General features: G+C 39.7%; 2 protein-coding genes across 3 annotated transcripts in view; one reads left to right on the top strand and one right to left on the bottom strand.

Moving 5' to 3' along the window:
• Window positions 1-3,640: 3,640 nt before the first annotated feature.
• LOC133961046 (LIM/homeobox protein Lhx8) lies at window positions 3,641-11,016 on the top strand. The gene is made up of 8 exons (XM_062395984.1): window positions 3,641-3,697; window positions 5,009-5,134; window positions 5,335-5,456; window positions 6,077-6,297; window positions 6,999-7,102; window positions 8,372-8,467; window positions 9,271-9,460; window positions 10,475-11,016. Exons 1-8 carry the CDS (start codon window positions 3,641-3,643, stop codon window positions 10,549-10,551), a joined length of 993 nt encoding a protein of 330 aa, XP_062251968.1. The 3' UTR covers window positions 10,552-11,016.
• Window positions 11,017-11,141: 125 nt separating this feature from the next.
• The window catches only part of slc44a5b (solute carrier family 44 member 5b), a 37,482-nt gene continuing 23,546 nt past the window's right edge, over window positions 11,142-25,077 (bottom strand). The window contains exons 7-22 of one of the 2 annotated variants that reach the window (XM_062395983.1): window positions 24,766-24,826; window positions 24,556-24,679; window positions 21,807-21,890; window positions 20,873-20,985; window positions 20,567-20,698; window positions 20,095-20,194; window positions 19,917-20,009; window positions 19,659-19,746; window positions 19,029-19,291; window positions 18,758-18,852; window positions 18,557-18,660; window positions 18,332-18,405; window positions 17,622-17,692; window positions 16,981-17,069; window positions 16,178-16,262; window positions 11,142-14,448 (exon numbers count right to left, since the gene is read on the bottom strand). In XM_062395983.1, coding sequence (XP_062251967.1) covers window positions 14,351-14,448; window positions 16,178-16,262; window positions 16,981-17,069; window positions 17,622-17,692; window positions 18,332-18,405; window positions 18,557-18,660; window positions 18,758-18,852; window positions 19,029-19,291; window positions 19,659-19,746; window positions 19,917-20,009; window positions 20,095-20,194; window positions 20,567-20,698; window positions 20,873-20,985; window positions 21,807-21,890; window positions 24,556-24,679; window positions 24,766-24,826 — 1,674 coding nt within the window. In that variant the 3' untranslated portion in view covers window positions 11,142-14,350. Of the gene's footprint in view, window positions 14,449-14,529; window positions 15,884-16,177; window positions 16,263-16,980; window positions 17,070-17,621; window positions 17,693-18,331; window positions 18,406-18,556; window positions 18,661-18,757; window positions 18,853-19,028; window positions 19,292-19,658; window positions 19,747-19,916; window positions 20,010-20,094; window positions 20,195-20,566; window positions 20,699-20,872; window positions 20,986-21,806; window positions 21,891-24,555; window positions 24,680-24,765; window positions 24,827-25,077 lie in introns of those variants that run through there. The other variant, XM_062395982.1, reaches the window with a different exon arrangement.

Raw genomic sequence — 25,077 nt, 5'->3', positions numbered from 1 at the left:
CCAATTTGTTTTACTGCTGTATGCTAAAAAAGTAATGAGACATTTCCTGTCACAGATTTATGTTCAAATTCATATCAATAAATTTGCAATTCAACATAAAAATAGGAAAAGTCATTACAAGTATCAAACTGTTCAAACGATGGCAAGTTTTTTAACCTGCCTGGATTGAATTTCAGATTTTAGTCGTATAGCCGAAAGTCTCAAATCACAATTTGCCTCACAGGGCTTAACAAGGAGCAACATCCTCTGCCCCTCAACCCTCAAGAAGAGTGAGGGAAATAATAAACTCTTCAACAAAACAACAATAACAACAAAAATCCCTTATCCAGGAGAGACATTAATGCAGAAGTGCATTGGATGTCACGAGTAACGCAGCATGTCAACAAATAACTATATTTTCTAAATTCATGAGAAAAAACAGGGTCTAACATAAATGGACTTATAGGGCAACATTTGTTTTATATTTTAAGGGGGTTTTCCATAAGCAAAATAAAAGGTGCATAAATGTCAATAAGGAAATATTACTGATACATTATACACTTAATGACACTCAAGCCTGACATTTTAGATACTTTAAGTGTCTTAAATTCTTTATGAACTCCGAACATGCATCAGTGCAGCTCTTAAAAAAGAGAGATACCGTTTTCATAATGCTCTGGAGCTGTGTGGCCTATTTCTAATAACCGACTTTGTCTTTGAAGATGTCATTATTACAGACCTACTTTCTCCCTCTGGCATGTAACGAGGAAGTACTCCTACACTGTAAACACCACAGCAGCGGCAGAGCAGCAGAACAGGTCTGTGAGTGTGATGACAGATGAGACTCTGTTTTGGTCTGGTCCACATCAGCAGAAAAACATTTTGGAACTCAGCCGTGGAGCTCAAACTGCTACACACTCAGATACACATCTCTCCCAACATGTGAGCTCACATCACAGACTCCACAGATGGAAGAAACCGTTTGTCTTTTGATGATAAAATTCTCGACACGTTCCCTCTCGTGACTTCGGATCGGGATTGGTTTGTTTTTACATTATGTCACAAACGTCTTTCTGCCTGGTGTCACGGTTCTCCTCTCACCTCTGACCTCCTCCATGTGAAATCATCACTGCGAGCACAGTCAAGCCATTTTTCAGGACACCCCCCCCAACCCACCAGTGTTCAGAGACCTCACCAGTCTTTAAACACTGGTGGTCATATCCAGACAGAATCCCACGCTGCAGCAGTGAAACGTCTGTGCTGCAGTGGGCTATGTCAGAGATGTGTTATCTGATAAAGGGCATTCATCTCCACCAGGTGGAACAGGACACATCTCGATGGAGGCACGCTAACTCCTTTATCCCTCTGCGATGGTGCGATACGGACACAGACTCATGCCGGTGCAGGTCGGACTGTTATCTCTCAGCTGAGGACAGAAAATAGTCTTTCTGCAGTGTGTGTGTGTGTGTGTGTGAGAGAGTGTGTGTGTGTGTGTGTGTGTGTGGGGGGGGGGGGGTTATGGTGATGGGTGGGATTGCCAGATCGCCTGGGTTGAGCGAGTCGGTGAAAGAATAAAATAACAAAAGACAACACAGATTTTCTTCTTTAAGTGGACCGAGCAGTTTGTTTATGGAACTCCTGTCATCTGGTCCTTGTAATCCCTCTGAATCACCACTTCTGCCTGTCACTGCCTGGATGCAGAGTGGGAGCTGACAGGATTCACATCCAGCAAGCAGGTGGTCTGCTGAGTGAGACAGGGAGACGCAGCTCAAGGTGCAAAAACCCATGGAAGAAATAAATTCACTCAAGGGCTGTACTGACGTCTCACTTTATGCCACTGCACAATTCTATTCCATTTCACAGGGAGGCACTGATGTACCTGAGTGACGGGTACATTCATTTGTCAGCTTCAGGTGGAACAGAGTGAGAAATTATTTTGTCCTGCACTGTCATCAAACTATTAAGGAGATGTCATCGGACAATTAGTGTTTGATGATGTGATCTTGTTTTTACCACAGATGATGTATGTACTCCGGGTTCTATGTTTCACAAGCACTCTATAATCAGGTTTGTGTGGTAAACTGTTCTAATGAGGGCAGGCTCAGGGAGTAGAGCAGGTTTTCCTGTAACTAGAATGTCGGCGGTTCGATCCCAGTCCTCCGCATATACCGCAGTGTAATTAGCCAAGATACTAAACACAAAATTGCCCCTGGCTCTCATAGAAAAAGCTGCTGCCCACAGATGCACTGTATGAAAGTGTGGGTGAAACTGTATTGTGAAAAGCTTTGAGAAGTCATCAAGACTAGAATATATATATATATATATATATATTCAGTATATATTAATATAAATACAGACCATTTCATTGGCTGCAAGTCAATAAAGCTCAAGTTTACCACTTCATGTTTGTTTACATAACATAAAAAAACATTGTGTAAGAGTGAAGCTGTATGTAAATCAGCAGATATTACAAAACAAAAGTTATGACAATATTATGACGACAATAAAAGAAAAATTATTAGATGTTAGGGTTGCTGATAGAAAAATTTGTAACTAAAGTCATTATGTGGAAAATCTGTCCAAAACAAAATATATATGTATAGATACCAAGATGACATTGTTAATTTTATTCCCTGCAACTTTATAGGGTGTTATTCAAGTGATGCATAATCCTAAACAGTGTTTGAATTGTCACGTAGTCTGGTTTATGTCTATTAATTTAAAAAGTCAATACACATTGGTTATCTTGTGTTCACTTCAATAGACATACTGCAAATGCAGGCTATAGTTCAATTTACAGGTTGAATTTAATGGGAACGTGGAGGCAACAAGGTGCAGAGATAATGCACAGAAAAAGATTATCAGTCTTCTTCAGTCAAGTAAATGTATTGCCCTATAGACCCCACTAAGAGTCAAACAATAAATTAAAAATTACTTGAAGTGCATGCTATTTATTTAATTTATATTTACGTATATATTTTTTTCAAGTTTTATTTTTGATTTGGAAGTCTTCATGCCGCTAAAATGTCACCAGTTCAGACTACACGAGGAAATAAAATCCCGTGAACCAGTCACAGCCACTGGACACGTCTGCCCTGAAGGTTTAACATTTACCCAAATCACACACTGCTGTTATTGCTATACATAAAATCCTTAAATGCAACTAAATATCCCGCTGGCTGAGGTTATTTTGAAAGCTTCTGTTATATATTTCAATCTGCTCGTTAGATATGTGTATGCTCTTAATGTGAAAAACTTCACCTATATAAGAATAATGTAGGGGAGTGAAAAGTGCAGTATTGCCCTCAGAAATTAGTACTGGGTTAAGTGAATAACTTTACAGTACTGCCTATTTAGGTTTGTCATCGCCCATTAAAATGCATGATGTTGTTTGTGCCTCACATTATTTTAAGCAGTTGCATGATGTGTAAGAATATCTTTTGTTTTCCCCTGTCAGATCTCACACGAAATACCACACAGCGGTGTTATGGGAGGCGCGGCCACAGAGGAGAGCAAAATATGAATTATGATCCGCCCTCTAACACAGCTCACACACACACACGCGCGTGACAGACACACACACACACACTGAGGCAGACTTTTACTGTGAAACCCTGCAGCTCCAGCTCGCTCTCCTCTCTCGCTGCTCCGGGACTCAGTCATGCGCTGGAAAAGTGAGGTGCAGGTGGAGTGTTGCGTGGTGGGACAAAGCGATGAGGTGAGTGATGGACGACATGAAGACGCACACACACGTAAAGTTGCTTCTTCGAGGGAGCGCACGAGTCGGTAGACGGGGAGATCAGATATTGGTCGAACTTGCTTTGCCAATTAAAGGAGAGTGTGGCGGCTGACAGCTCACTATTTTCACATTCTGCCGAGATGTGGGGGGAGATTATCCCTCCCTGAAAGTCTGCAATTAAAACTCAAGTAGTTAATGAGACCTCTTCACCTTTTGGTTACCCTGGGCAGACGTTTGTGGTGAACTTAGCCTTTTTTAATTACTGTTATTAAATAAATCAGTCCCCCCTTTTCCCCTCGGAGACCTGCTTCCTTTTTGATTGACGTGCGTAATTGGTGCGTGCGGGGTGGTCTCTGCGTGGCACGTGCGCACGCATCACCTTTGGCAAAATCTCAAGCACATAATGCACATGAGGATTAGTGCTGTGGGTATTAGTTCAAGTGTTGTCTGTTTTTCTAAGTGATGACTATCCCTCTCCCTTAAAAAATGTCACTTCGGTTAATCGGCGGCGTTGTCATGGCGAGGAGCGCGACAGGCGTGATGATATTTATGGGGACGGGGCCTCGGGGGGCATTTAATGCAGCTGCGGAGTGAGGGAGCGACCACCACTGTCTGTGCGTCATGTGTGAGGACTGCAAGGGAGACGAGGAGCTGCTGGGCAGATGCTCTGAGGACAGGAGGGACATCATGGTAGGAAGCGAGCGCCGAGGATGAAACTTTCTTTATCTCCAGGAACTGGCTGGGAATGAAACAGAGGACCATTCCCGGGATGAAGCTTTCAATAATTGCTATTGAGGACACAAAATTGGTTAAAAATCGGGCGTAAATATCACGAATGTCTCGTACATTTAACTTTTAAAAAGACATGCAGCCTGGAGACAACTTTTAATCCTTAACTTTTGCTGAAAGGTTTTGTGTAATTTGCAAGAAAAATATCTCATGTTTAAAATATATATATATATATATATATATATATATATATATATTATTCTGTTACAACGGCTGCAAATTGTATGATGTGAACGGATTTTAGTGTCATGTTTTGAGATATTGTCGGACTAAAAACCTCAGCGCAAGAGAAGTTGAGCCAGAAAAGCGCAACCTAAGAGCCAGAGAGTTCAGTATCTATTATGAATTTATTTTTTACCCGTCATCTTTATGGCTGATGGTGTTGACAGGTGCCAGCTCAGGTATTTCACAGTCCTTAAATCCCTGTTCGGTATGTTATATAGGTGCGGGATGGATGTGTTCCCGTGCGTAATTTTCTAACCGCAGGTCTGATCCCTCCAGGGCGCGCCGCTGGAAGTTTTGGATGAAGACGCGTCGTCGCTGCAGGCGATGGCCTCAACGCCTCTGCTGGGCAGAACCGTGTGTGCGAGCTGCAACGAGGAAATCGTGGATAAATATTTATTAAAGGTAAAAAAAGGAATGAAAACACCGCCGAGTCTTTTCACTTCTTCCTCCTGTCTTCCATTCAGCTTTGGATTGGGCGGTGTTTTTGTTTTTCTCCTTCGCGTGCTGCATTTCTGTGGTTTCGAAGGCTGAACGCATCCGTCAGGCCTCTTGTCTCCCAACCTGAGTGACTTTACATAATTCATCCTCTGTCTCTGCTTCAGGTGAACGACCTGTGCTGGCATGTGCGCTGTCTGTCGTGCAGCGTGTGCCAGACTTCACTTGGCAGCCACAGCAGCTGTTACATCAAAGAGAAGGAGGTTTTCTGTAAAGTGGATTACTTTCGGTATGTGCAGCGATTCTGTTTTATTAGTGTTGATGCAAAATGCTAACGAAAATCCAAAGCTACTGAAACGAAAGTTAGAAACACAAAACAAATCTGTAAATTGAGGAATAATAATGATTAATAAAAGTAATAATTCTAGAAATAATAGCTAATATGGCGACAGGATTTGACACCTGTCACTGCTTTTGCTTTTAGTCATCTATGTATTTAAATCTGAATTATTTACTGGCCAATAAATTATTTTATAATCTATCCAAACAAAAGCGGTTTTGCCCTAAACACAAAATATTGGCCGCATTTTTCAGGTCTCCATCATCACAATTAAAACACAGATCGATGGATAGATGGATCAGAAAACCTGGGAGTCGTAGATTAGTTTCTGATTTATTTAATATAAAATGACCATTTGCAATAAATAAAGTCAGCTACATGTCGGAGGGTTTTTCTGTTTAGGTAAAAGCTAAATTGTTTCATTTTGGTTTCTAAAAAAATCAGTCAAAAAGAAAGAGGAGGTCCTTTAAATCGCAGAGAAGCCTTCACAGTGATGCGTTAGAAGCGCGAGGGTATGGATGTGCTGGATGTGGATGCGTGATGTGCTCACCCTGACCTCCACCATGCAGGAGGTACGGGAGCTGGTGTGCGTGCTGCGGGAGGAACATCCACTCCACAGACTGGGTCCGCCGGGCCAAGGGGAACGTGTACCACCTGGCCTGCTTCGCCTGCTTCTCCTGCAAGAGGCAGCTCTCCACCGGGGAGGAGTTCGCCCTGGTGGAGGAGAAGGTGCTCTGCAGGGTGCACTACGACTGCATGCTGGACAACCTCAAACGGGCCGTGGAGAAAGGTGCGTGAGCTATTGACCACTACTGTCAGAAATATCATCACACCGTTTTATTCTATTCTATAAACAGGTTACTAAATGAACGAATGCTTATAATGTTTCCTTAAGCTTTGTTACATTTTTACATAGAAATCACAATATTTGCTTTTTTATCAAATTGATGTGGAAATAGTTTTTTCTTCACTTCAATCTACTGAAAGAAAGGAAAAATTCCTACAAAATAAAACATCCATGAAATGTCCTGAGAATAACAATTTAAATTTCAAGCCAAATATTCACATGTTCCCTTTAAATTATGTTTATTCAATTGTGTTTAAATTACCTAAAAGTACAAAATATATAAATATGTACTTCAGCAGGTGTGGTTTATGTTTATTTATTTCAAAGGGTTAGGGTACATTTATAATCATCCGTATCTCACTTCACGATACAACATGTAAATGCAGGTTATAGTTGAATTGAATGGGAACTCTGAGGCAACAGGGAACAGACCCCACTAAGAGTCAAACAATAAATAAAACTTATTATTTAAAAGAGCATGCATGTTACTTGTGATAATATCCTTTTGCTGTTTTAGTTTTTTTAATTTCAATGCTTAAAATGTGCAGTGTATTTTAAAATGATATATAACATCTGTTGTGTTCCTGGTACAATGTGATATTACACCAGGGGGTTTACATATGAGGACTTGCTCTTTGTTGCAGGAAGCAGTGTTAACATGGAGGGGGCCGTGCCCACCGAGCAGGAGATCAACCAGCCCAAACCCTCCAAGAGAGCTCGGACCAGCTTCACTGCCGACCAGCTGCAGGTTAATCCCCATCATCGCAAATTACACAGACCAATGCATCATAAATGGGATAAATACAGGGTGAACATATATGGTGGGTAGAAAGGCAAATAGTAAAACTGACAATTTACTTTAATCATAAATATATAATAAAAACAAAGGGCCATTGTTAAATAAACAACTGTATATCAGATAATTCCCTCAATGGTCTGGCTTGATCTGCAAGGAACCAAACTCTTCTTGGAAAATATTTATCTTGTGGCAGAGGGAAATTGAAATGTAAAGATATTGGACCAGTCGCCTCTGCCTTTAAAATTGTACTAGAACAGAAACCTATGGAATAAAAAATTAGGGCAGGTTGAGTGAAAAAAGCTCAGATGGATTTACCTTTGATTTTCAATGTAAGACGTGTCAGAGCACAATGCACAGCTCAGAAAGCAAAACAGCAAAATGATAGAAAAGTCAGAAAAAAAGAATAAACGCTTAAGAGCTGCAGCAAAGACAACAATTTTTTTTTCTTCTACCGGGAGCTTAACCTTCACCTAAAGAAAAGTTAAATCAATTGTTGATTTTTAGTTAGTTAGTTTGTTTAGTGTCACGTTTATTTGAATGAAACAGATGTTATGCAGGTAACAGAGATGCTGGTTTCCTAATAATATGATTTTACTCCTCCCTCTGTCATTTCTGTGGATCATGAGCGTGGACTATGATTGACGGCATGTTAAACAATACGTCTACTCACATATTCTACCATTACGGCAATAATGCTTCATTTTCTATTTTCATTACTGCTCCCTTAATTTCTAACAGACATTTACTCATGCATAAACACTCTAAACATTAACCCACCTTCCATTAGGATAAAATCTGTTTTTTCGAATCAATGTTGTAAATACTGTTATTTTGTTGATGTGTTCAGTTACACTATTGCACTTCTCTTCGTCCTTTCTCTGGTAGTTTTTCCTCACCCTTCTCGAGGGTTAAGAGCAGAGGATGTCCCACACTGTTAAGCCCTATGAGACAAATTGTGATTTGTGAATATGGGCTAAACAATTCAAATTGGATTGATTGACGATTCACAATCACTTTTTCCCTAAACATATTGATTCATATTTTTTAATACCTACATTATCCAAAAAGACGTTTTGTTGACAACAGAAATTGACACAGTAAAAAGCTGGTCAGGTCACCTCACAGCAGGGTTCTGCAGATAATCTTTGAAATCCTCATAGGACGACAAAGGAAATCTTCTGATACTGACCAGATTTTCTTTCACCTGTGTACATGCAGGTGATGCAGGGCCAGTTTGCTCAGGACAACAACCCAGACGCACAGACGCTCCAGAAGCTGGCGGAGCAGACGGGCCTCAGTCGAAGAGTCATACAGGTCAGTGAGGGACCAGTGCATGAGAGAAACACACATAACTCCATACTCTTACTGAGAGAGAAGCAAGAGAGAACTCACAACCCACTAACAAGGTATATTTGCCCAGTTATATATATATATATATATATATATATATAAGATTAATTTTATGAGCATGTATTTATAAGCATGTATTGTATCATATTAGCTGATAATTTTGACTGGATCTCAAATATCAGTATGTAATAACTAAATGGATTGGAGTACAAAGTAAAGTATTTTTCTCTATATAGATACAATGTACCATAAAATACTCTAAATACTAATTATAGTATCTCAAAATAATCCTTAAGTACAGTACGCTGGCAAAGCGCCCTGTAAGGATAAGATCCGGGACGACTACAGAGAGAAACACTTTTACACTGACACCAACAAATTATATCTTCTATTAAAGCCAGTCTTAAATAAGTTGTGTTTAATTCAACAACAAGGAGGAGAAGTGTGTTGAAAGCAATAAACAATAATTTGTTGTTTATTGCTTTAGATAATTTCCAGAGCGGGGGTTTTAGTCACAGATTGAATGGTCGTGCGATTAAAACAAAACTTTTCCAGTGCTAACGTCAAGCACACTGAGTTGAAAGAATAATACAAATTACAGGGCTGTAAAAACATAGTAATGGTTACACCCACCAGGAAATATGACTCTGTACCTCCATTCAAATTGAAAATTCGAGTTTGTGTTTTTGCAATCACTATTGATATTTCTTGCACAGTGTTCCTTCATTGCATGTTCCTTTCAAAGGCTGTTTGTCCCGTTAACTCAGGTCTGGTTCCAGAACTGCCGAGCTCGCCACAAGAAGCACGTGAGCCCCAACCACAGCTCCAGCACCCCCATGACCTCGCTGCAGCCCAGCCGCCTGTCGCAGCCCACCCCGACGCCCGAGGAGCTGCAGTACACAGTCTACGGAGGCCCCGAGGGGTCAATGCTCTCTGCACTACACTCCTTCATAGACAGTGAGAACCAGACTTTTTATGATTTTTTACACGAGGGATTTTCATAGATTTCTTTCTGTGTTCAGCGAAATGTTAGGAACCTTGTGTCAGAAGACAATTGATCATGCATACAGAGATAACAACAATAATTAGAGGAATGACTATTTTCACATTTTGAATATACCGTTTCTTTTTTACATGTAAATAATGGAAAACCTGTGCGCATTTTATCACAGAAGAAATGTTGTTATGTGTGTTATACGAAGGAAAATGAACAAATGAAGCGCAGGTTAAATGGATGTCTTACATTGTGCTCACTTACATTTGACATATTAAATATCTTTAAGAGAAACATTTTTGGGTGACATATGTTCCAATGATTAATTGCTGTCAAGAAATAAGACTCAACACTGACTCAAAATGTCTTAATAAATCTGTTTAAGATCATAGCTGTTGGAATAATCTGAAACAATATTCACTATGATAAATATCACTGGTTTATTTAAATAGAATGATATCTCAAGGATTCAAATTAACTCATTTATTAGGAGCTCATTTCTCCTAATTAATGGCTCAGAAAAAGTGACAAAAATATAAGATGGTTTACATGCAGATGTTTCATCAAGTCATCTGCATATAAACTAACTTATATTGCATAAAAAAAGATACAGAGCGCCTCATAGAGGGGTTTTCTGAAATATGTTCTAAACAAATAATAATAATCTTAATTGGGAGAAAACTGTATTACAATTTATATGGTTATCAAACATAGTTTTGATAGCAGATAGAAGTTTTTCAACGATACATTTCTTCTTTAGTTCTCTTATTAACTTCTAATGATGCATGTTTCATTAAAAGTCGTTTGGAGAAAAATAATCTGGATTTTCACAATGTTGAGGATGATCTATATTAACATTTACCAAAGACTAAAGGAGGTCAAAATATAAGAAAGTTTTCCAAATTAAAGTGTGAGTTGATTCATGAGGTAATGTGTGAATTACTGTAATGACTCTGGTGCTCTGTGTGTGCCCGCAGTACACCCCCCTCCATCCATGTTTCAGCCGCTGCTGCCAGCCCATGCCATGACCTCCCTGCCTGTGTCGCACGCCTGAGCAGCTGACAAACAAACACACACACACACAGACACACAGACACACAAACACACAGACAAACAGACACTCCACCAGCGATCATTCGTCATTAGCAGCCGCAGTATTCAAACCTCCATGGTAAATATCATTTCATTTTCAGGGTCATGAAGCCCTCTTTTATGGAACTACCAGCAGCTCATCTCATTTTTATATTAAATGAAAACACTTCAGTCACTGCGGTGCATCATCATGGACGAGTGTACTCCACTGTTCTAATGTATAATATGGAGATGGGAAGGTTTCAGTGTACCTCATGGGACTATGGCACATGACATTATGGATTCATATCTGTTTGTGTAGTGGATGACATAGTTTAACTGTGCTACTCATAAGTGAACGCCACCGGATCACAAATGTCAACTCATTACCAAGATGAACTTGAAATTGTTTGTTAAGCAGTGTTTTAAATATTTAAATATTATTATTTAATGTATGTGAAGTCTGTTTTGAGAATAAATGTCTAATTTCACAAACCTGTGAGATGTGTGAGTGACTGGAAACACATTTGACATACAAACAGCTCAGTGAGCGAGTGAAGAATTTAGAAGGAGTAGTAGAAAAACAGTTTATTGATAAAAACACAAGTAACAAAGCAGATATATATCGTGATGAATATGTCAACATGCAATATATTCTTTAAAAAAAAAAGAATCGCACATTTCACTGTATAAATAAATACACAACAGAGGTCATAATAAATAAAACAGTTTGTCGTGAGGCTCATCTTTCAGTCCATCAACGGGTTAGAGAGTTTGCATCTTTTAAGAGTTCGCAGTAAGTGAACTGACGCCCATTCTAACAAAGAGAGACGATTTACTTGTGTGTACTTGTTGACTGTGGTTGACCGAAGAATCTAATTTTCCAGACATGGGAGGGAGGGGGAAGCATATAAAAACTGTTTTTACTTCACTTATCAGATCTTAGGTATTCACCTTCGTGGGAGGGAAACAACACCTGAGCTGTACGTACACACACGCACACGCACACACACACACACACACACACACACACACACACACACACACACACACACACACACACACACACACACACACACACACAGTTAGTAAATTCACCTGGTAGGAAAGTCGTTATCCAGTATGTATGAAAGGCATAACGACGTGTTATGTGTCAGATGCCAAACTGAGCTTTACGTGCATCGTTTCTCTGCTTTCAGTTACACGAGTTGTTTTGCTTTCACTGAATGGTTAACGTCGTACGTGTTTCAGCGTGTTCGGCACAAACGGGGGAGGAAGGAGTGCACGTATGGCGGTGCTGTCACTCGGAGGCACCATGAGGGCCTGACAGGATAAAGACTCACAAACAGGGGTCACATCTCAAAGATCTAGAGCTCAGTGGCATACAGAAGGATGCTGGAATCCCAAAAATTGTTAAATATTATAATAATAATAATAATAAAAGCTTATTCCGATCTTCACCAGCAGCTGTGTCACAAAAGCATATATGCATATTAACTGAATCCAGACATGAGCATATATTTCAAGGGGCAACCAATGCAATGTTTATAGTAAGTTTTTTTTAAACCTATTTAATGAATTTGATTATTTATGCTGTTTGACTAAAATGCTAATGGAGAATACAAGGCAGGATCATTTCCACTTTTGGCTTTAAGGTTCAGTGTGTAAGATTTAGGGGAAATGGATCTATTGGCAAAAATCAAATATAAAATAATCCTAGTGATGTTTTCACTCATGTATTTACATATGGAGCAGGTCCTCTCTATGGAAGACACCATGACTTTTAAAGTAGCCCAGACTGGACATACAAAAATCTTGAGTTTTTATGACACCTGAAGGTTACCACAGGTTCTCCTTCATGTTTGGAAGTGGAGGTTGAGGGGAGGGGTGTTCAGCTGCAACACGCCACTAGATTCTACACATTGATGCTTTAATAAGAGGAGACAGAGAAACATTTCAACCAAAAGGAAGCAACTCTAAAACTAATGAGATATATTTATGGAGAGCTACTAAATCCATGTATGACCCTCTGAGTCGCTCACGGATTCGCCCATAGGTTGAAAAGATGAGAAACTGCTTGGACACACACTAGAGGCGTCTGAGAACAAGCCTATGATTTTCACTGCCGCGTTATGTGATAGCAGACTGGTGATATTGTAATCAGTGGTGTCTGTCTGCCCGTTCATGTCTGCAGGGATAACTGCAGTTTATGTCGAATTTGGTAAATTGCCTGGTGGTTGGGTCAGGACCTGCAGTTTATATTTAAAATCTGTCAAAAGGTTAGGTCTTTGTCTCATGCTAACACTAAAATGAATAGAACCTTTTGGATTTGGACCAAACTGGGTAAACAGCCTTTGGCGCCTGAGATGCACGTTTCTGTTAGAAATGAGCAGGAGCGGTCACAAAACATGGCGGCTGTCATCTCTGCAAAGAGAAGGGCTCAGCCAATCTTGGCTCCAAAAGCATTTTAAACCCAACCATTAGGGGGCACCAGATATGACGAATATATGTACCTCAAAACCAGACAACAAAATCCAACTAAATTAGCTGTGCATGGTCTGGAGGCCAGAAATAAAAGAAATCTGAAGGGCCATTTTGATGGGTGCATGTGGGCATAGCCTATAACATTGCTCTTTCTGGATTTGATTTATGCGGACTGAGCTGCTTCTCTAAGCAACTATTTGCCATTTTTTGTGCACAGGGTTTTAATCAAGCTGCCAGCACAGGCATTTTAAAGTTGGATCTTATAGTTAACTTCCTCCTCTCTGTTTCCAGGCGAGGGTGGGATGGTCTCGGTTGGCTCCTGCTGATGGAAGGAGCTGTGTGAGCAGTTGCCTTTTAACTTTCAGAGGGAATGTTTTTGTTGAGATCGATGGGGTAAGAATCGGCTGTATTGCTGGTCGTGATAATAATTAACACTGCAGTATTGATATTGATTGTTGCACCTAGTACTCTGAGGGCATTTCTATTTGGTTATGTGATGTTCCACAAAACTGGATAAGAGAATTCCACTTGACTTTACATTTTTACTACAATTATGTGGAAAAGACAAAAACCTCCAGAGTTGGTGACTGGCTGTCCCTTTAAAATAATTATTTGAGAAAAACATATGCGAGAATAAAAAACATGTATCTGCAAGATGCAATTAGACAATAAATGCACATAGGAATTAAGAACTTCTATTCCATCCTTGACAGTTGAATATGAAAACAGTGGACGTTTTTTCTCAATGTGAGACAATTTAGGTCAGAAACTGTGATAACAACCCACAGATATGTTTAGCTAACAATAGACAATCATGGACTAAAAAGTGAGGTCTGGTGATAACTGGCACCACCAAGTGGTGTAAACTGGTAATTACAAGAGCTCAAGAACAAAGCGCTGAGGTTCATCCACAACCTCAACAAACAAAGACATTACTTGTTCCAATAGGAACTTACTATGCACTGTGACTGTGGCTGTGTATAGACTTAAGTGACTGTGAGAATTATACCACAAACCAAATATTAGTTATAACATTTTAAAAACTTTGTACACCATCATTCAAAGATTCCTGGAGTGAGCTTTAAGTACAGACGACCTATCCAATCCATAAATTATGATTGTGCAAGTGACTGACATTTAAAAGTAGCATAACTACACTTAGTCCATTATAATGAACAAGTGAAATTTATGCAAACTTAAAATACATTTGGTAAAAAAGCTTATTGCCACACAGGCTTGTCCCATGCTCCGGTAAATGACCTCCAGTCCTTCTCCTTCCCTCACCTCTCTTCTTCCTTCTATTTCCTGACGTTCTTCTTGTTCAGGATGCTCTTCAAGGATTTGTTCATGTAGAAGGGCCGAGCTGCAGAGCCGTCATTCACCTCCAGGTCCCACACTATGAGGCAGCAGCGAAATATGTTAAAACACACAGTTTGGAAAATCACTTTGTGAATCAGAGTTAAACCCTGATCCTTCAAATCGTCTCCCACTGTTAAAATATAACTAATATCAAGGTTCCGGAAAATGCACTGGACGAAACTTCAACCATTTATGTTTATTCCAAAAAATGATTCACATTTTCATTGGATTTCATTGATAAAAAAAATTGTCCTGTACAAAAAGAACACTGAATAACCTCCAGACAGATGCATGTATTATACTTAGTATTAAAACAGCACAATATCGGAAACCATCCAATAAAAAATTTACCAAAAATGGCTTTGACATCCTTTTATAAACAGTATCACAAAAAGTTCCTGGTGTAAGGTCTAAAACCACAGAGTAAGAGGAACATTTCTTTTTTTTTCTTCACAACTAGGCACATAAACTAGTGGCTGCATTCAGTAGTTTTCCTGAAATCTGTCAGGTTCAGTTCCAATTTTAAGCCGAGACCATAAAATGTCGTTTGAAGTCTTGACCTCCCACAAAGTCTCTGTCTGGTTTACAGTACATCTATGAGCATGATGGAAACTTTGAAATGGTTGTAAGACAGGAAGAGAAAAAAAAAGAGAAACCTGTTTTTTCCAAGTGCAGTATACACACCATTTTTTGGATTTGTGTGTGTTGTGTTAGTATAAATAGAGGGAGTCAGAGAAACCTATAAAACCAATGGTAAACATCAACAGCCAGCAAAAGAATCATGCTCGGCAGAAGAAACATATCACATTGTTCTTTTCCCATATGTGAAAGTGCATACAAAACATGATGTTACACTAGAAGACCAAAGTGCGACAAGAGGGTGCCCCATAAGTCCACCACTTCTTTTTCTTTAAATGATGATTCTGTTTGCCGTAGTCCGTCAGTGGCATCTGTACATTTCAAGGTCCTCATGTTTGTTTGGGTAAAAATGCTTTTATTTCAGTCTGTGCATCCGTCCTGCGAGTTGACAATTACCCTCTTAGTAAGGCAGAGGTCAGCAGAAAATACAGAAAGGAAAAAGTAAAAGCGTGAAAGAAAAAAAGGCAAGTGTCTGAGTTGGCTCAAGAGAGGAAGTGAACAGAGGTCTCGCTCGGGTCCCCCGTGCCTTTTTTCCTGGGAGGGACTGAAGTAAAATCATGTCTTTTCATGTCCAGGTCATCCAGGACCAGGCATCAAGGATGCATCCGGTTAATGTTTAGCCCTACAAATACTTGCTCGCAGACATCCAGACGCATAAAGTAGATATGGAGAAGTGAGCGAGACAGTCAGTGGATTAGTGACGTGGCTGCACGTCGCTCAGGAGGCAGTGCGGGATTTGGCACCCTCCTCTCCTTTGCGCAGGATCTTGTGCAGCCCAGGAGACATGTAGTAGGGCCTGGAGGAAGAACCATCGTTCCTCTCCAGGTCTTCACCTGAGACCAGGTCCCAGCACAGGAGAGGAGGAGCAGGAAAAGCAGGCAGAATGACAGGAGGAGAGAGAAGGCAAAGGCTTAGCAAAGATAGATAAACACAGGCATGCAGGAATTACAGAGAGGTGAATCTGTGAGACAGTAGGAATCAGTTAAGATATACAGCCAGATCTAAAGAGGGAAATGATTATATTCAGATTATAGACTGGATATTTCATCTTTTACCACCTGAACAGTACAAGCGGACTGTATCCTCACACTGTGTCATGTCAAGTATTGATTAATGGGTATACTTACAAAAGCACAGGAACAATGTGTCCACGCACATGGCGTAGACATTAAAAAAGCCATGTGCAATCATGTAGGATCCAAATGTCACCGTCTGAAAGGTAATTCAGACGGAAAAACGAATTAGTGTATTCAACACTGGTAAAACTGATTTAACAACTTTCCACAAGCGAAATATGATATGCTGGTATGAACTTGACAAATCCAGAAAACAGCTGACAACTTGACTGATGGCGTCTGGATAAAAGACTTTGTATGCCAGTGAACAGTCAAAGTCAGAGGACTTTTTCTAAATACACAACACAATTAATCAATGTTATAAAGTGGGTGAGAACTGTTTGTCTCCCTTTTCAGAAACCATAAATTAAAACAAACCTTATAATTTTTCTTTCAATCATATCATCTTTAAGTTGAGCATGTAACCACAAACTTTCCTGGGCTTGTTTGTATAATGCATAATGTTCGGTTACAATTCACATACCATCATAACTTTATAAAAACGGACAAGAATAGTTAAATTTCGTTGCTGTGTATTGGTTCAGTTTCCATTAGTGCATCTGAATTTCTCTGATACCCTTTCCCATCATGTGCTGCAGGAACAAAAGAACGGGATGTCTCGACACTTCCTGTATTTATACCTTTGGTAACAGGGTTAAGCCAAGTGTGAGGGGAGGTGTAAAAGTTTTGTAATCATTATTTGCTACCTTTTATGAATAGGGTTTTAATCAAGCTGCCAAATGTAATTGCCAGCAAAATCATTTTTTAAGTTGGAAACAAATACCTATTAAATACTACATATTTTCCTTTCTTACCAGAACAGGAACCCAGTAGTAATTTAGGGATGGCACCTCTTCTTGAATAGCTGGTATCTTATGTGTGAAGAAGAAAAATGCGAGAACACCTGGAAAAGATGATAAAAGCCCTAAATAACAAGCATATATATACAAATATAAATATGTATACTGTAAATACATACAGGGATTTTTAAAGAAATCAAGTATAAGGGGTTCATTTGACACAACACAAATAATTATCCTAATTATTTTAATTTGTTGAAACTCATAATTACCTTTAATTCAATAAACCATATATGAGGAAAACCCGAGGACAAGGCACGACATGATACTGTACAGGGTTCATGTATTGTATTGAATAAAAACAATAGTTCTACAGGGCTTTGTTATGGCAACTACTCAAATAAATTTGGAATAATATGTAAATAAAATCTTGTTGCCTGAAATTAAAACCTTCTAAAACTTAATGCAAGTCAGGCAACAAATGCAACAATAAACTTCAACTTCAGTGACACAAACTGAGTGGAAATGTTGTAAAAACAACTGGGAGTGAAATTATTTATCATCCCCTTTTTATTCAGAGATATCACATCCTGTCTCTTCTGCAGTTTTTCCATCCGTGTTTATATCAATTCAACTGCAGGTGACAAGAAACTCACCAACACCTCCTGTAATGAGCAGCTTTCCCAAGAAGAGCAAGAAGTCTGTCACCTTATCCAGGACAGCCACCCTGCAGAGGAGAGAGAGAAGAACCGGAGAGGAGGAGAGACACAGTCAATGTCAGGGGAAGTGCAAACTATATTTAAAACATGATGGGGAAAATTAGCAACTGCTTTAAACAAACGTTACCTAATGGTGTCACCAACACTAAATTCTGAACCATTTTAAATGGCTCACCAATATTTGTTATTTGGGCATCTTCACTAAAATGTCCTGAAAATTAGGTCTGAGATTGGGTTTGTATTGAGGAACATATCAGGAAGATAATATCAGGAAAATGTTCTCAACATTTTGGTGGCTATCACCAAAAGCTTTTGAATCGTGCTATTTTCTAGGTTGAATTCCTCAGCATCTTTTACATGTGTTGATTCTTATTTTCATCCCGAGTTATTGGTTTTCTTTTCGTGTTTTTTTTTTGTGTCCGCCAAGTCTTCGAAACAATCCCTCGGTCGCTATGAATAGTTTTTTCCAGCTGTATTCTCATGTGGATTCACTCTCATATTTTCCTAATATTCTACATGGGGGATGGCAGGAAATGTTGTGGAAAATTTCATTTACGTCCTCACAACCAGCCCCCCTGTGGAAAACTTAAATCATCTGCACTCAGAACCATTTGTGGAGCTGACAGAAATATAACAAAAGCTCTAACCGAATAACATTCCTCATCAAAAGGAAGAAAGCGTCCTTGGACGAGGTGCAGAAGTTCTTTCCATATATTGCCATCTGTTGGGGAAAAAAACACAGGGAGACAGGGCTTAGTCGAGGGTAATTAGGCACTGAGGTACGAGCCAAGCAAATTAAAAACTGAACTGCTAAATGATACATGCACCACATCAGTGCAAACTACTGGCCAAGCAGATGCTCCACAACTCACCATAATGTAAGCGTTTCTGTTTATAAACTTTATGAAATGTTCCAGGCACCAGAAGCAGCATTTGAGGCAGCAGAGCAGGTAACGAGCGCAGGCGTTTTGAGAACCTGGGAAAATCATCATGAATCACAAACATTGCTCTAAAAATATCCATTACATTGTGTCCCAGTGGGAATATCAGGGCCTTCAAGAGTCACAACATACCTTTCAGTTTGTTATCCAGATACTCGAGGACCACTCGGATCATCTGCACCACGGCAACGATCAGGGAACCAAAAGCGAGGGAACCTGTGTGATAACTGTGACACCAGATGGAATAATGTAGATGGGAACATTTGGAGGAGGGTGTATTTAACTCGACTTAATTTTTTTTTAATAGTACAAGCAATAGTTATAATAATCATAATTCAAAAAAATGCATAAATGTAAATCTGGCACATTGTAAAGTACAACATCTGTCTCTGCTGCTCCGTACCGTATGGCTCTGCTAAATGAGGAGTAGAGGGGGCAGGCAGGGATGTCATTAGGCTTCTTCAGGGCCCAGTAATATGAAGCGAAGGCCCCCGCCAGGGTGCACTGTCCCAGGGCGATGGTAAAGTTGACGAGCCAGAGGAAAACAAACAGGTTGCACAGATGGAGGACTAGGATGTAGCGGTGATACACACTCTCCCCACCATAGAAGGCGAACATGCACTGTGACCCGGGGCACACTTTGGTGATGTTGGTCTGATCGAAGGTCTGAAAGAAAAGCAAGAGCATTAATCTCGATGTGTTGTAGGATGATGATGCAGAGCACAGTGACACATATACCTCACCGTTCATTTCTATAAACAGATTCTGTACGTGAATATTTAGAGTCTGTAGACGATGAATACGATTTTGGAACCAGAAAACCTCTGGTTTCCATTTCTAGTTTGTGATCACGTGATCACAAACTATGGGTTATGGGATCACAGATAAACAGCAAAAGAGTTTGAACACAACAGTGGTACCGATATGCATCATTAATCAGCTTTCTAATTCATCTGCATTCACATACAGATAGGTGTTAATAGAGACGATCCAAAATGTTTTAATATATATTGTAGGAGAGTGTGGGGCTAACCTTTGGACTGCACGTGAGGTTGGCATACATGCATTTATCGTCAGCGGGTGCAACCTTATAGACGGCATGACCAGATGACGACAAGAAGCTGAGGGCAGATGAGTTAAGGGAAACGCAGAGGGAAACTTCCTACACACGACTTCAGTTTATAATTCACTGAGCTATTACAGACAAAGCATCATAAGCAACATTAAAGTAGCAGAACTCCTTTACAGCTTCAGATAAAACAGTTTGTCCGTGTCTCAGTCAGAAGGATACACAGCTGTAACGGCCCAGTACGCGATGCAGATGGCCAGAAGGAAAAAAGTGATGATAGGGTAGAAGAGAGTGGACATGATGTAGCCAATCGCCCTGGGAACAGTAAAGATCAATTACTGTGTGTACGAAAAACTAGTTTAAGTCAGTACACTCATTATAAGGAGTGAGCTAAACTTACTTGCTGCCCTCCTTTAGCAGTGCAACAGCGATCCGCAGCCTCGTCCTCAGAAATATCAGCATAATCACAACGATCGCCTCAATCACTGCCAGAGCGATCACTACAAAGCAAAGGTTCAATATTATATTATAACTTAAGCAATTATGACATAGTAAATATAATTAGGAATGGGAACAAGACATATATGGTATGTTCTTAAATTCAGAATTTAGAAAGTTAATAAGTTTATAGAATTTATAGTTTAATAATACAATTTGCTCAATAGCACACAGTTGAAGTCTACATATCTTTTTTTATAACTGGGTTACTGCAAAGTGGGACAGTCATTTGGGTTTGGAGATTAATTGCTGTTAGAAGAATCAATGCTTTACATTCGTGGAGTGGAAGCAACCAACTGACAAGTATTTTGTCACTTGAATCTCACATAATATCACAGAATCATGAAGTAAAGGTGTGGTTGCAGACAACGTACTGAAGACGAGCCACGTCTGGCTGAGGTGAAGGTAAACGCTGAAGTCTGTGTGAAAGCCGATGTCAGAGATGGTGACGTTAGCTCCCGGCTTCCCACTCAGAAAACTGTACTCCCAGTAGCAGTGCCAGATACCTGATCGACAGAGAGAAAGACAATTCCACATCAGCTACAGTTTGTCATGACAACAGCACTACTCACATCAAGAGAAGTCAAGTGTAAAAAGAAATGGGGCAATATCTCCAACATGTGTTCTAAGTATAGAATAGCCACTGGCAATGTGGGTGACCATCTATGGTGCATACTCACCATAGCCGACAGCAGTGATGACACCTAACACAATGAGCCACAGGAGCACACAAGCAGTGTAGCGCAGCAGCAGGATAAAGAGCAGACTGACTGCCATGGTTATCACCAGACCACTGCAACAACACAAACACATTCAAACACATGCAAAAAGTGTTCTTCAAATAACTGTACGATTCAGAAAATACAAAATGGCTGGGGTTTGCCATAAGGGGATTCAGGCAGACTTTAATAATCTGTTAAGTTAGATGTTCTGTGAATGGCTATTTATTTAGTGATATATGAATTTCCCACTTGAGCCATAATTTGTATATAAAGATGGACGATGCATCTCCACTTCCTCCCACTATCCAGAAATTAAGCCAAAATATGCAGCTATGGTATCGAGGTCCCATCGATACAGACACATAATTCACTAGTCGTGAGTCAGTCTCAGCTGTCAATCATGACGTCTCAACTTGTTTTATATTATTAAAGTATTAAATTCAAACTAATAACTATCAAATTAAAACCAAAATTGGTCGTAATAATGGAAACTTGGACGTAAATCAATGTGTTTCTAAAACTAATCTTAAATGACAGGAAATTTCTTTGCGAAGAATGTATAGTTTAACTTTTTAATTTGGTTTCACAACTCATCTGCTAACAAGAGGTGGGATTTCAGAACTATACTGCAGCCAGCCACCAGGGGGGGGGCGATTGAGATGCTGTGGCTTCACTTTTGAGGAGCAGTCATGTCGTCCATCTTTGTATACAATCTTTGATTTGAGCAGGTTGCACAATAGGAAATAATTGCATTTAAAAGTCACTAAACTGGTTCATCATTGCTCTTATGGATGGGTCAGGGTCAGAGATATTTCTATACCCAGAAAGGAACACATAACCCATACAGAGAAAAGAAAACATGAGAATCAGCAGAAGACCCAGCTTTTCTTACATGAGGATCCAGTACCAGGAATTTGCATAATCCTCAACGATCTTCATGCCAACTTCTTTGGCACTGAGCAGATTGGCGATACCTCTGTGACACAGTCACAAGGTGAGATGGAGGAAAAGAGAGAAAGAAAAGGGATTTATTAAAACAGAGAGAGGGATGGTGACAGGTTTGTGTTACTGCCCCTCAGAGTCTGGTTTACGATAGGTTTCTCAAAAACATTTTGACGTTTGATTTATCTTTAAAGCTCTCGCTGCAAAAAATAAAGATGAATACGGTTTCAAAATGCTTTTGATAATCTGAGATCTATAAGCCCATTATTAGGTTCTTATCATATCAAAGAGGCACATAACGGAGTTAGTGTTGTTGGAGTACTTTTGAGCAGTAGTTCCTATAGTATGGTGGAAAATGGTTGAGCAGCGTGTTACAATACAGCTGCTTTCAGACATGCACTGAACTACGGACATTTTCCAGAACCTTTCCTAGCAGGCCCTTGGAAAATGTCCAGAAAAGCTTAGCAGGAAAACGTCTGAAAAGTTGATGAACACATTTCTACCACATTAGGGATGAAAAAGTAAACTAATGATAAAAATATCTCGGGATGAAAATAACGTGCCATACATGTAGAAGACACCGATGAACAACCTGGAAAGACAAGAAGATTCAAAAGCTTTTGGCTTTAAGGTCCAATGCCAGCATCTTTATGCTTTAAATAAAAACATTTGATTACTGTCGTCAAATTTATGTCATCTCCTTCTTCCAGCACGCTCTACCTAGAGGCCATCTCTGGAGAAAATCCAGACCTAGTTTTTCTGGCAATTTCTAGAGTTCATGTCTGAAAACAGCTTTTTTAATACAGGGTAGTGCCAAGTAGAGAAGCACAGTAGTGGTTTTAATATTAGATCATTAATTCCTGTTCACAGTACAGGTAAGCCTACAAAAGATATCAGGATCACTTCCCGTGAGCAAAGACTACATTTCAACCAAAGACAAATGATTCTGCATAAACCAAAGAGTATCTCCTGCCATATTCTATCAGACTTAAGAGTTGTAGCAACATAAATTGTAAATAGCCTCTGATGCAGAGATCTTTTCAGAAATCTCAAACTATAAACTTGTGTGGAATAAACTGGGAGTCAATGAGGTCCCAAGTCAAGCTTCTCACCTCAGCATAAAAAGCTTCATTTTCTCACACCAATAGAAGGGAAACTTCACAACAGGTAACAGATTCAGGACGTGAGCACAGCGAGGTTTGACTGCAGACACACTGCTGTATGACTCAGAGGAGGGTTAGAGGACACGCTCACATTTCTATGGGCCTGACACAGCACTGACAGGAGCACTGAACACTGAAGCCTTATGATGAAGAGCTCTAATTCAGCTAAAGCTAAAGGTCACGGATGCCCTGTCCATATGCAAGAGTCTGGTTCATATCCAGCACTCTTATGCAAACTTGCTAGAGCAACGGCCACCAGGAGGCACTGCACTCTTCTGTTTTATTCAACAAAGGCTGTGCAGGCATTCAGTAAGTGACTTTTTGTTGTTACCAGGTAGATTTATGTCACAAACAGTTTGATTAATCTGTCCTGATTCCTCTGTGCTGCTGCAGGAGGAGGGACGCAGGAGCAGATTCGTCAGGATGAACAGAACAAGTGGTGGTGTTAGTCTACTTGCTGATACTGGCTGCAGCCTAGGCAAAGCTAAGAAGCTACAGTAATGATTTTTGAGACCTTTCCTGTCCTTGCTGCATGGCGGCTACTTGGCTACAAAAGGAAAAGCATTAAAGCACATTATATATCCAGGTCATGGAGAGCAAAAACAGAATCATGTATATTTATGATCCCAGTTCACTTGTTCAGATACATGATTTCTCTGCTTAACCTTTGTCATCTCAGCCCATTTACATGTTAACACAGCTGCGATAAGAAGCGCGTAGGTACTGCTGAGGCTCTACTGGTGAACGTGTAGTTACGCTGTAGTTTCATGCAATAAACATGCAAATTGAATGTGGCTGGACACATTCCTGGGCATCAGCGACATGCCCACTCATCATACCCTGTTATATTTGCCCCGAACTCTTTTGGTGCAGAGTCGGCAGCCCTATTGACAGTGTAACAGTTTTAAAACACTTCATTTTACAGCGTTAATTATTATGCAAATGTAGAACATACAGTGCCTGTCTTTTCTACTTGTTTTAAGTTAAAGCAACATTATGTAACTCTTAGGTTGCAACAGCGCCCCCTGCAGACACCAATTTGTATTAATTATGTTGAGCTCCATGCTTGAACCATTAAGGAGTTGTCATTTAATAAAAATAACAAACAATGTAATAAAGTTGGAACTGAAGCAAACCATAATTGAACATTGGCTATTCTTCATGATCCCAGCAGATCATTGGCAGTGACATATACACTCAACTCTGTTTAGAAGTTTGATATATAAGAGTTTCCTCACCAAACATGTTGGAGAAAAATGCTGGTTTTTAATGTCTAAGGTCTGTTTAACTGATCTACGATTCGGCTTTACTCTTCAACTTGCTGTGCCCGATTCCAACAGTGTATGCTGCAACTTCTCGCAGGAGATTGTACCTGCTCAGAAAAGTTACATATAGCAAGAACAGGCGCTGAGTGTGAGGAGCGGGAATGAAAGCAGAACCATGTTGCTATTTCAAGGTAAAAAATGTTGCATCGTGTTGCTTTAAATGTTACAAGTACAAGCACAGAAATCCATGATTCAGGGAAGAGGAACTTACTTGGCAGCATTTTGGAGGTCGCTGACACTTCTCTTGTTATTGTCGCCGTCTTTGAAGATGGTCTGGTTGGCTACAGTTAAAATTCCATTTCTTGTAATGAAATCTGGGAAGCACCGCTGAAGGACTGAAATAAAAGATGAAGAAGGTTTTATCTTCTTAAGAAGGACCTATTGTGTGTTACTGTGTTTACAGGGTATCAGATTCACTTACAAGGTCTGCTTGGCACAATCATAGATGGACAGTCTTCATCTCGTATGACCTGTATAGTGGACTGAAAGGGAAATAGAGGTAAAAATGACTCAAACAAATAAAAATAAATTATTAATCACTAACTATTTTTATCATAGTCAGATTGGAGAGTCTTGTCCGATCAGCTAACTCATTTTGACATTCACCAGCATGTTTTAGAACAATAGTGAAAGCTACGATTATTATGATAATAGTCCTTCTTCAGCAACATAATTTTTTTTTTTGTGATTATAGTTTTGTTATAACTAAAAACAATGCTTCCTGAACAAGACT

Source organism: Platichthys flesus, chromosome 9 (genome assembly GCF_949316205.1).
Source record: "Platichthys flesus chromosome 9, fPlaFle2.1, whole genome shotgun sequence".
Lineage (NCBI taxonomy): Eukaryota > Metazoa > Chordata > Actinopteri > Pleuronectiformes > Pleuronectidae > Platichthys > Platichthys flesus.
The sequence above is the reverse complement of the archived record's forward strand: the minus strand, read 5'-3'. Positions and strand labels throughout refer to the sequence as shown.

Bases quoted from the DNA above. Each gene is read 5' to 3' on its own strand.
- LOC133961046 (XM_062395984.1), top strand. From the start codon at position 3,641: ATGCGCTGGAAAAGTGAGGTGCAGGTGGAGTGTTGCGTGGTGGGACAA. The intron at 3,698-5,008 runs GTGAGTGATGGA...TGATCCCTCCAG, and splicing joins TGGTGGGACAAAGCGATGAG to GGCGCGCCGCTGGAAGTTTT. The intron at 6,298-6,998 runs GTGCGTGAGCTA...TCTTTGTTGCAG, and splicing joins CAAACGGGCCGTGGAGAAAG to GAAGCAGTGTTAACATGGAG.